At 53.9% G+C, this 11,763-nt stretch overlaps 1 protein-coding gene across 1 annotated transcript; it reads right to left on the bottom strand.

Annotated features, from left to right (window-relative positions):
* Positions 1-5,139: 5,139 nt before the first annotated feature.
* Positions 5,140-11,362, bottom strand: LOC119112455 (dynein regulatory complex protein 10). Its single transcript, XM_037236654.1, has 6 exons — positions 11,283-11,362; positions 10,590-10,828; positions 9,202-9,351; positions 7,351-7,480; positions 5,930-6,055; positions 5,140-5,719 (listed from the first exon to the last, which is right to left on the bottom strand). Exons 1-6 carry the CDS (start codon positions 11,301-11,303, stop codon positions 5,585-5,587), a joined length of 801 nt encoding a protein of 266 aa, XP_037092549.1. The 5' UTR covers positions 11,304-11,362; the 3' UTR covers positions 5,140-5,584.
* Positions 11,363-11,763: the final 401 nt, after the last annotated feature.

Below are 11,763 nucleotides of genomic sequence, written 5' to 3'. Positions count from 1 at the left end.
CCTTATGCATTTATGTTCTATGGCTGTGCATTGCGCATTGTCAAGCTCAAGATGGCAGTGGCGCAGCCTCCACGATTCTGCGGTACAACACGCGCCGGAGAGTTGTCTAGACGCGTACCTCCCATCCCGTTGACCTTTGCTGTGTGGAGAAATGGCGGTCACCGCCCTCACCTGTGACGTCACTCTGCGCCGCTTTGATGCGGGCACGGTGCGCTGCTGCAGCACCGAGCCGAGACGGGCGAGCTGCGGAGCGAGCTGGCGACCCGGGACCGACTGACGGAGCAGCTGCGCGTCGAGCTGGCCGAGACGCGCGGCGACCTGGACCACCAGGTCCGACTGATGACGTCACAGCAGGAGGAGGGCCACAAGTCAGTGATCGGGGCCGCCGGATCTGGTGGATGACGTCATATGTGGAGGCAGTTAGATCACTCGCGATGTCAGCTATTCGTGGTGTCTGGTCAGGTAACCTCCAGGTGATGGGGATAACTGGACTGGGTCCCCGTATGCTGGGCTCCTACAGGTACCACGCATGCCACAATGAAGACTCACAAGTTGCTCTTAAGCGGAGTCCGTTAGCCAGCCTTCGTGGACGTGCGCACGCCGTAGAGTTACTAATTGATTAGAGCGCTCCCAGTCTTTCCGTATGTAGCTGCTGCGGTCAATGCCCCAGGCTGACGTAGTCGTGCACAGTTTAATGATGTCACTGCCGGGCGTCCGGCGAGCTGACCTGACCCCGTTCCCGTCCCCCGTCCCTTGCCGCCCGCCAGCCAGCTGCAGGCCCTCCGCGCCGAGTCCCAGCGCCAGATAGAGAACATGCAGCGGGAGCACGCCTTGCAGCTGGAGCGCATGCGCACAGACAGCCAATTGGCGGCACGGCTCGCCGACGACAGGATCCATGCCCTGGAGACCCTGTAAGCCGCACCGCTGGCGCGTCGTCGCCGACAGCTTCTATGATCCTGTGCGCTTCATGCGGTCCTGGAACATCATCCGACTCCTGTTGACGCTCGTGTTTTTTTACGGATCAGCAACGGACTTGGCTTGACGGACAGCAGGTCCTGCTCCACTTGTGTGCGTATTGCATGCGCTTGTTCTACGTCTTTTTGAATCTCCGCCATCCCACTGTACCGAGATTCGACTGTGCCCTGCTGATTGGGTCCTGCTGTGCCGAGCCCCGTACCTGGACGCTGCTCTGCTGAGGTCCGGGTTACCAGGACGCCACTGTGCCGAGGTTCGGATGTACCGGGACGCTACTGTACCGAGGTCTGTGTGTACGAAGGTCCGACTGTACCGAGGGCCATCAATGCCGGGGTCAGCATGTTACACGACCCTATTGTGCCTGCCCATGTCCGTGGCGAGGCTGGCTTGTGCCGAGCCCCGGCTGTCCGGACGTCGGTCTGTGGCGGTGTCCGGACGTCGGTCTGTGGCGGTGTCCCGCTGCGTCGCGGCCGGCCGGTGACGTGCGTGTCCGGACGGGCAGCGCAGCGGCGGCCGAGGCCCGGCCGCGGCCCGAGGACCAGCTGGAGCTGCAGCGGCTGCGCCAGACACTGCAGCAGCGCGACCGGGAGGCGGAGGCGCTGCGCCGCGAGAAGCAGCAGCTGGGCCTGGAGCTGGCCAACCGCGACACCAGCTACAGCCGGCTGTTCTCGCCGGCGGCGCCTCGCGTCGGCCTCATCGACCCGACGGCCCGTCCGGCGCCGCCCTCCCGACCGCAGCGCCGCCCGGCCAGGGGCGCTAAACGCTGACCCGCGCGGGGAGACGGTCAGCCAGTGGCGCTGAACGCTGACTCGCGCGGGGAGACGATCAGCCGGAGGTGATGAGCGCTGACCCGCGCGGGGAGACGATCAGCCGGAGGTGATGAGCGCTGACCCGTGCGGGGAGACGGTCAGCCTGGAGCGCTGAACGCTGACCCGCGCGGGGAGACGATCAGCCGGAGGTGATGAACGCTGACCTGCGCGGGGAGACGGTCAGCCAGGGGCGCTGAACGCTGACCTGTGCGGGGAGACGGTCAGCCGTTGGCGCTGAACGCTGACCCGCGCGAGGAGACGATCAGCCAGGAGCGCGCATTCTGACCCCGGGGTGAGGTAGGGGAGATGGTCGACGCCAAGCACTGACCCGGGAGGGAGATGTTACGTAAGGGGCGCCGGCGCAGATTGGGCAGGTTTGTGCCAACGCTGGCTTGAGAGGGGACGGGGAAGGGGGAGAGAGGTCGTCGAATGGCATTATACGGAGGCCAGGACGGAGGTCAATGGCCGCAGCAGCGCCTGACGACCGCTGAGCGTGGGTCTGCGAGGACCCTCCGCCCCAAACGAATAGCAATGGACTCTGGTCACGCCCACCGACAACGAATGTACCGACGGTGATCCGGGTACTACTCAGTCGCGTGGCCTGCCTTGTGGCGGCCGGTTTTAGGACTCGGTATGCCACAAATCCTTGATCATATCTGCGGCGCTTGTCCATTTGTGACTTGCCGTACTCATGCGTGAGCTTCCGCTTAGGTGTGCCTTGGCTGACGAAAATCCCGCGCATTCGCTGTGGTAGCGTTTTTATAGGAGGGTAGGTTACCTGAAGCTTTACGTTTTGTACTGTGAGTATTATAGAAATAGATCGAGGAGCAGCCAAAAATCGTGCCAACCTTTAATACTGTCAACCGTTGTGTGTGTACGTGTGTACATGCTTGCAATAATACACTCAGGAGAATCTGAACGTAGGATTCGATGGTCTCACGTCCTAGTCATTGTGCTGTTTCAGTGCCTGTAACACGAAATAAACGCCGAGCGATTCAAGGTATCCCGCTATTTTTGATGATGGACGTGAGTAGCCAGCGCGGCTGATGTGTCCTCGGCGGCCGCAAGTGTGCGGTGACGGGCCACGAACTGTGAACTCAGACCTGCCCGAGGGCCCATTGCCCAAGCAGAAACAAAGCCGGGGCCATCTTACATTGGTCGTGGCAAAGCAGAGCCGCTTTTACATTGGTCGGGGTCCCGGTCTCTGTCAGCGGCCCCACAGAATCTAGCAGAGGAGCCCTGGTTAGGCAAAAAGGCCCGAGTTGGAGGCCTTTTGCACCGATCGAGGCTTCTGAGACGATGCGGGCGTCCGTGGCGGCCAGACCACCGACACCAAACAGCTGGCTACGTGTCAGTCTAAACTCTGGGAACACATTTTCCAAGTCGGAGCAAGGCCAGGCCCACGATTTGCATTGGCCTGGGTCCCCGACACAATCAGCGGCTCCTGTGTCGTGCAGGAGCTCCCAGTGCCTAACAGGGGTCCCGTGTCGGCAAGTGGCTCCGAGTCGGCCAGGAGCTGTGTCTGAGTGGGGTGTTTTGGGTGTTTGAAGAGGAGCCCAAGGGGTCCTGAGACCAAAGATCAGGCATTCGATTGAAAGGATGAACGGACCGAAGGCTGGCTGCAGGTCTAGGTCACATTAGGGACCCGTCCGTAAGGACGTGATCTCAAATGTCAGGTAGAGGGCCTCTTGCACCGATTAGGGACGTCTGAGACAGTGCAGAGACAGTCCTCCATTTCGGTTGGAGATCGCCACCGACCGAACAGTCGGCTCTGTGTCGGTCTGAGCTCTGAGGGCCCATTCCCCAAGCAGGGACAAGGCCAGACCCGCGATCTGCATTGGCCGGGGCCTCTGCAACGATGCGGGTCTCCAATGTTGGTCAGGGCCCACAGTGCCAACACCATATCCCGCGCCAATAAGGGGCCTCGGGTCCTCCAGGGGGATGTTTGCTGAGCAGGACCGGGGGTGGAACCCCGAATGTCAGAGATTTCTTGCGTCGGTTGGAGCCCTCTGACACTAATGCGTCCCTACCCCTAGTATTTTACTCGAGGAGTCCCTTGCCCGAAAAATGTAGGGAGCCTCATTAGTGTTGAATATAGTGGGTCGAAATGAGTCAAAAAAGAAGAGCCAGCCTATATTTGCCTGAGAACCTTCATCCTTTTACGGTATTGACTAGTGGAACGAATTACATCGAACAGTTTTGACACTACACTCACAATCTCGGGAACAAGAACAGTGATGACCGTGGTTGCAGATTGCATAAAGTCAGACGGCGTTAGCCACTGCGTAATTGCGGGCGGCGGGCCCGTGCGCGCCGGATCGACGGGCGTGAAATATGTTTGCGAGAGTGCATCAAAAGAAGTCTGCTCTTTTCAATAATTACGCTGGCGTGTATTTTTATCTTTACAATTTTGAAGTTCTCCTCTGCTCGGATTAGCAATAACCACAACACCAAAAATAGAGAGTTTGCTGTTATTCTTCCAGGTTTATCACCAGATTTCCGTCCCCGTTGGCCAACGCTTAGTGTTAGTTGCAGATCCGCTTCGAGCAGCCCACGAAGACTGCAACGCCGGGCATCGATGTTTTATGATTGAGATTTGCGAGCGTGCACGTTAAAGCTGCGCTATATCATTTTTTTTCATCAATTGATTCGGACTGAATATTGAACATTTCAACACAAAATGGTCCTTTGTGCGTTATGATCTCGAATAGTAAGCCGCGTTCAGTAACAACTATGTGAACCTCTTACATGAGGACTACGGAGCGGTTACAAACACTCTCTTCCGACGCCATGTTTCGGCTCCGTAAATGTTCGTGACATGGATTCGATTGCTAGCGCCGATAACAATTTATATATTTGATGCACCTTCAGAATCAGGTTACCAGAAAAATACTTCGGTTTTACTCCGAAGCATTGGGTCGAGTTATCATAATCACCACTGGAATCATTGTGCGGGCTATCATCCTCGTCTGGTTTATCAGTACGTGCATAACGGTTCGGCTGGTTTGCAATGCATCTCCGGCAGTCGTAATTTTGTTGTATTCTCATAAGCACTAGGTGGTATTTGGTTTTTTAATTATGTACGCGTCACAACCCGAACATTCTTTTTGGGGTTGCCGTCATTTAAGCTGGTGCCTTCTTATTGCAAGTCCATGATCTACCTTGAACTGTCCCAACCGGCAAGGAGCTGTTCCTCCTGGGCTTCTGTGTTTGTGTGTTCTGACGACACTTGATATGTCAAGTGAACAGAAGAAAATTTGCAAATATAGTTTTTCGTTTTGTTTCTTTTCGTTTATTTGCAAATACAAATTATAAATAATAACTTTCAATTTGCAAATACAAGTTATATCGTTCAATGAAATATAAACTTCCAACAGCTCTACAAAGATGCCCAAAACTTGAAGTTGGACTCAACAGTTTCCGTTTCACCGGAAGTGACAGCGCCTTCACTGGAAACTATGTTCGAAATGACACAAGCCGGATGTTATGCGCAACACCGGGTGCTGCAGCGTTATACGCACAGTCCAACTCCGACATTTCAGTAATTGATCCACCCTAACTGCGGTCATGATATCATGACATCTCACATATTACAAAACACACCATCTTAGTGTTTCTCCTTTATTAACCTATACATAATTTGTGTCTGGAAATAAGAATGTCATATTTGATTCAATGCATTATATGGCAAACACGGGTCTAAACAGCATTTAGAAGAAAGTGAGCAAAAAATACGATCGCATATTGTTGAAGCATAACATATGCCGCCCTTCGGGCAAGCATGAAGATGACGTTGAATATCACTTTTTGCCCTTCTTGTGTTTCGGGCTTCCTCCTTTGCTTTTCTTTCCACCCTTTCCTGCGCCTTTCTTGCCCTTTTTCCCTTTCTTTCCTTTCTTGTGCTTCTTGTGAGCGCGATATCTACGCCAGAAGTACTGAAGTGAAATATACATATGTCAGTAAACAGTAGACAATACGCATGAGTCAATACGCTAGCAAAATGTCATGTTGTGATTAAAATCCCTGTCGCCACGAGTCCATCAAACAGGGATCAGACGTCACAGCCAAATACAAACCATGCACGCTATTTCCAGATCACAGCTGCACGCCGCGTGTTCTTGAAATTTCGTCGCAAATATGCTTACTTGTATATAAACAGCTGCCGATTCTTTCTTTATATTTAGCTGTTCCTCTAATACGCGTAGCTCCTCCAACCTTTCCCTCTTCAAGATAATTGAGTCATAACGGTCCCTGATGGCCTCCACCTTTGCCTGCACAACAAACAGTGGCATGAACACACAGCACGCTCACAAATGCAGCGAATCGCTCCCAGCTGCAAGTGTAAGCCTACAGTTGAGAGGGATATCCACCGGCAGTGCACAGATCCAGAAGCCAAGGATGTGATTTGGCCCATAGGGCTGCAAATGCACACAGCGTTTGTTATGTGCGTTAAGTTGTGTACCAGTGCGTGGTTAGGAACATATTTTTTGTTCGAGCTCAAAGACAAACTAGTTTGGAACATCTCAATCCAATTTGGCTTTGAACAGTGGTAGCAAACCGGCATGGCAACATATTTAGGTAGCTTCCGTTTCAAACTTTGAATAAAAGAATTCTAAGCCGTCAGCCAAAATGTCTGGTTTTGCAGCACATTGCTCATGCTGTAATCAAAGGTGACATTGCGTAAACACGTTAACAGTGAACTAATGGCGTTTCATTACGAAAGCGACACATTCGAAACTGCTGTCGACTGAACACAACGTAACTGAGCCCAATGAAACGGGTCGAGTGATTCAAAGGCTTGGAAATCGCACAGACGTCACGCAGAGGAATCTTAATCACTCTGCCACATGTGATTCAGTCTAAGCCAACGATAAATGATACCATACACTGAAGGCCAATGGATCAAACAACCGCGACTTCTACAGAAATATGCTTGGTGGGGTAAACCATGAGACTTTCAGAAGATCGTGTGTTTAACGCATCATCCAGATGGGCTTAAAAGACAAACATGAACGCCATGGAGCGCTAATAATGCCAACTAACTTCGGTATGGCCCAGTTGAGAAACACAACGGATGATAACATCCGAAAGATGTTTGGGCGTCGAGGGGAATTCTGTCCCATGTCAATACAAATCACTGCTCCTCTAATCGACTATTTGCAACGGTGAAAAGTGCTTGTCTTTGCTTGCTGCCATTGCTTTCCGCCCTAATCTTAAAAGCTCCGCTGCACGTCGGAGCTCGGTAGTCGATTACAGGCTGGCCCGACCAGGATCCAATACGACCTCCACGTGTGCCCGCTACGGCTCGCGACCTTTGCTGATCGGTGGTGCAGGGCGCGGAGGTGCTGTCCCACGGCGCGCAGACAGCGCACGACTAACGTGAAACGCCTGGAAGCAGAGGCCGCAGCGTATGTGGCGGGCCGCTGTTGTATGGTCCACCAAATCTAGGAACTCTTTGCCGAACCGAGGGTCGAACAGGGGCCCCTTGTGTGCTGTTTTGTGGCTGGATGTCGTCGGTGATAAAGTCCCTCGAGCTTAGAACATACGCTATCGCTCTCCAGCTCACATCGTACTCCTCTCTTTCCGCTGTCTCGGCTTCAAACTCTGCTTGTAGTGACTCAATTTCCTCCGTCTTCTCAGTCATTTCGGAATCGTACTTCTGCAACCAATTCTCGAGCTCTGATTCGATCTTGTACCTGAGGCACAAGCAAGGGGCCTTTTATTGAGGGAACCAAGCAGTACCGGGTACTAGCATCATGCACTTCAATGGACCACGATCGCAAAAACGCGTTTACAACTCCATTCTGCCGAGAAAGAGACCAACGCTTTGATTCTAAAAGCACCTTTTCAGCCGTGCAAAAGGCAAAAAGGCTGAAGGCAAAAGGCTAAAGGCACCCGTGCAGCTCAAAGGAAATTTATCATTTTTGCATTTTTCTTCGGCTGGTCTCGCTGGTTGCATAACCACAACCTAGTGCTCTATATTTTGTAGTACAGCGCACGCGTCTCCCGTAGAGCCCATGTTACAGCCAGCAGCCAGCAGACATACACACTACAAAGACGGAATGCCTCGCAAAAATGGGATATCTTACGAATCAGGAGATGCCGTAATCTATGCACAATTAGGAAATCCCGTTTTCCGGTAGCAGGTCAAATGATTGGGCTCACCGACTTCACTTGTCCAGCAATATGCATACACCAATGCAGGATAATCTTCGACTGATCCACAAGACAATTTTTGGATTATTATGCGCTTTTCATGTGCTTGATTGATAATGGAATGAATTATGTTCAAGGCATTGGGTCTACCGAAACATTGTAGTTGAATTAGATATGGAGAATTTGGCAGGGGTACTCCGTGATTCGCACGGTGTATGTCCTTTTGCCAGAGTTTTCACACGCTCTAATGATGTTGCAGATGGCCTCGACGCGGACGGCCCAACAGAAGGCGGCCTCCACCTGGTGATAGTCGCATTTTGGAAGTGTTTCAATCCACAATGTTGAGGCACATCAAAGTGGAAACGTGGCAACCATTGCGGGTGTCCCGGATTTGCTGCGAAAGCCTGCTTCATGAGAAAATGATCTGAAATGAAGAGCTAAGAAGAAGAAATCAGAAATCATGTCATGAGCCAGATCCCTTTACCTTTGGTCATAATGGAGGACATGCACTTAACTGTAGTGTACACTGCACCCCAACTTAAATGGCACATCATTCATCCAATTGTGATCAGAACAATTATATTGTTTCGACAACGACAACGCGTAATGTAATTCATACAGCTTTAACTTTTCCGGCACCATATACCAACCTAGACCCGCTAAATCAGCTAAATCTGGGCATATTCAGTGATGTCAGCCAACATTCAAAGACAAACTACAGATGCCTCGATGCTGCCCGCAGGCAGCTTTTGTTTGCAAGAATCAACGAAACAAATATTTAGTCTTTCGTGACGTCAAAAAGGAGCTTTCCGTTTACCTTTTTAGGAGCAGCACATTCGTTTGCCAATGGGACTTTTCAATCCCAAAACCCGTAAGCTGAACTATGGCTTCTTCTGCGCTTTGTACTTTATACAGCACAGCAGTATGGACTGGAATATGGACTAAAACGCTATCAAAATGGAGGTAAATATCCCCGTAATCGCCTTTCGTAGGCCCATATTTATGCCACAAGTTTGCGGAGTTGATTACAGCAGTAAAAAAACTGCCAAAAATAAATGCAGCGAATGTATCATCACAGCGCGCTGCAGTTTCCTACACAGGCATCGTAGGACCCGCCCCTTCAAGCTTTGCCTCGAAGATCGCGGCGCTGCTGCACCTGGCACCCGAGGTACGCGTCGCTTTCTAGGAAAACCCTCTGCACAGCCAACAACCCGTGAGCTGGATGTCACCGCCCAATGACGGGCCTGTTCAGTGCCCTCACTTGCGCTTCTTGAGCGCCGTCTCGGCCAGGCGATTGGCGGCGCGGAGCTGCTTCAGCCCGGTGTCGTTGCGCTCGAACAGCCTTTGGAGCCGGTCGCGCTCCATGTGGTAGGACGCGCTCTCAGCAGTTATGTCGCCGTCGGTCTCGGCTCTGCGAAGCGCGGCACTGCTGAGCCGCCCCGCCCCGCCGGCTGCTGCCGCTGGTCAGACGGTCAGGCGAGCGGTCGTCACCACCCGGACCGCTGCTGACCACGGCACATCACGATCGACTCAAGGGGACGCACCGAAGGCTGCAAGCCATTCGGAGGTTTCAGCCACGTTGGAGTATTATTGAGAATGTTGCCGGGATTCATGCCCGGATAGGCGAAAAGGGTCTTAGGGAAATGCGCATTAGAATGACCGTGATACGACCTTGAACCATGCAAAAAACACTAACACCGGACAACAGACATGCGTCAGCTACGCATTCATGATGCACGTTTCATCAGACTCTTTCCATGTAGCGTGGCACGGTAAGAAATTAGGGCTCGCAACTATTAAAGCCGATGGCGCTATTCATTTTGGAGAAAAAAGTGGCGCAGGCAGGAAGCACCGCAAGGAGGTGCCCCTCCCCCCTCCCTCCATGTCCCGATTTGAGAGCAGGAGGGGCCCGAAGGGCTGGCCGGAGGTCATATTAAGCCCGGGAGGCCACAGGGTCGTCCGGCCCAGCGGTCCAGGGGTGTACTGTCTGCGGGAATGTAAATGGTTATCCGCCCTGTTATAAATATAAAAATCCCACACGCCAAATGTACACCAAGGCTGCCTTCTAAGCGTACGACTTGATGTCCTAAAGCGTTGAAAGGTATTTCTTTCAGATAATCATCATTTTCATCCGCCAGCTGACCAGCATTTAGTGTAAGTCGCGGGGCCCTTCGTCAATCTTGTGCTTCCCTCCCCCCCCCCTACCAAGGCTCCGGCTGCCCCTCTGGGAGAAAGCAACCGCTTTAAGGAATGCGTGCAGTGTATCCATTTCGATTCGACACAAATCGACTTATAACTTGTAGGGAAGCTAACAATGCTACCGTCATCACATCTATATTAACTGCAGGTTTTCAGCATTGATTGCGTCAAGTTATTGTACCACTATTGACACTGGTCGTTCCTAATACTCTGTCTCAATGTTTTGCCCAGAAGCTAGACAGGTCTGCTGGAACATCGCCCCACATGGCTTGGCAAGCTATTGTTCATCCCGCTGCACGACCGCACGGGTGCAGCGGCGCAACATGTCGGCTGAACAGCAGTGTCAAAAGGCACGATGCGCTACCGACGACCAGCCGACCTCATGGCCCGCCCCACACGCAGCGAAGCCGTCGGCAGCGGGCAGCAGCGCACACCGGTCGGCATCCTCACATGATGTTGGCGATGTCCTCGGTGGCCTTGTGCTCCACCGAGCCGATCTCTTGCTCCAGCTGCTCGATGATGGCCGTCTTCTGCTGGCGGTCGGTGTCTCGCTCCTGCAGCAGGCTGGCCAGGCGCGCCCTCAGCGTGGCCAGCGTCACCAAGTTCTTGTTGTCATGCCGCCAGATGGCGCGCAACCTCTCCGTCCGGCTCGCCTCCTGCTCCGGCGTGGTCAGCAGGCGCAGGTACATCTGCGGCAGCCGTTCCGCCGCACAGCGATGGACAGAGAGTGCGGCCAGACGGCCGGGGTAGGGACTAACAGCGGCCGGGAGTGGGGCGCCGGCGTATCGATGTCAGAGAGCGGTAACTCGCTGTGTACGTGGCTAGTGACTAGCACCAGGTCAGCCAATGCTCGAGGCTTCGATGTCAATGGCCCAATAAGTTATTCGTGTGCAGTGCCTATCTTAGGGCTTAACGGCTGTCATAAGCGCAATAGAGCCCAGATTTGGCGTCGCTTAAGCCTCGGAGTGATGGTTAGTGGAAGTACCAGCCTATTTTTACGTCGGAAGCACACCGTCGAACAAAACAAGAAGGCGTTTATTGTCTCCGTTGTGTCATCAGCGTCAGCGTGGACACGACGGCTGGACTCGTGCGTGGCTCGGCCGCCTCGGCCGACTTTGGCCGCCTGTCGGACCACTGACTCACCTGACGCCGCAGAGCAAACATCCGCTCGAGGAACTGGCGCACTGGCTCCGCGAACCGGACGCCCAGCCGGCTGTTGAGGTCGGCCGCGTCGGCGTGGTGGCGCCACTGTCGCACCAGCTGGCGCGTCGCCGCCGCCAGCTGGTCGATCGTGGCGGCCAACGCGGCCACGCACGCCTCGTCGGCGCCCGGCGTGCCCAGCAGCCCGTTGCTGGGTGCTTCGAGTGCCTCCTCGGCCTCGGCGTCGCCGCTGCCCGTGCCCGTGACATCGAACGTCTCCAGGCTGTGGTCGGAGCTGGGAGGCGGCACGCTGGCGAGCAGCTGTTCGACGTCGCGCCGGAACTGACCGCGCAACAGTAGATACGTCTCGACGGCGCGGCCCAGCTCCTCGGACAGACGATGGCCACACTCAGCCACCAGGTCTCTCCACACGAACGGCAGCTGCAGCACCATGTGCAGCTTGGCGAGCAGCTGATCCAGGCTG

The sequence above is a fragment of the Pollicipes pollicipes genome, unplaced genomic scaffold (assembly GCF_011947565.3).
Source record: "Pollicipes pollicipes isolate AB1234 unplaced genomic scaffold, Ppol_2.1 Scaffold_7261;HRSCAF=8764_pilon_pilon_pilon, whole genome shotgun sequence".
Lineage (NCBI taxonomy): Eukaryota > Metazoa > Arthropoda > Thecostraca > Pollicipedomorpha > Pollicipedidae > Pollicipes > Pollicipes pollicipes.
The sequence above is the reverse complement of the archived record's forward strand: the minus strand, read 5'-3'. Positions and strand labels throughout refer to the sequence as shown.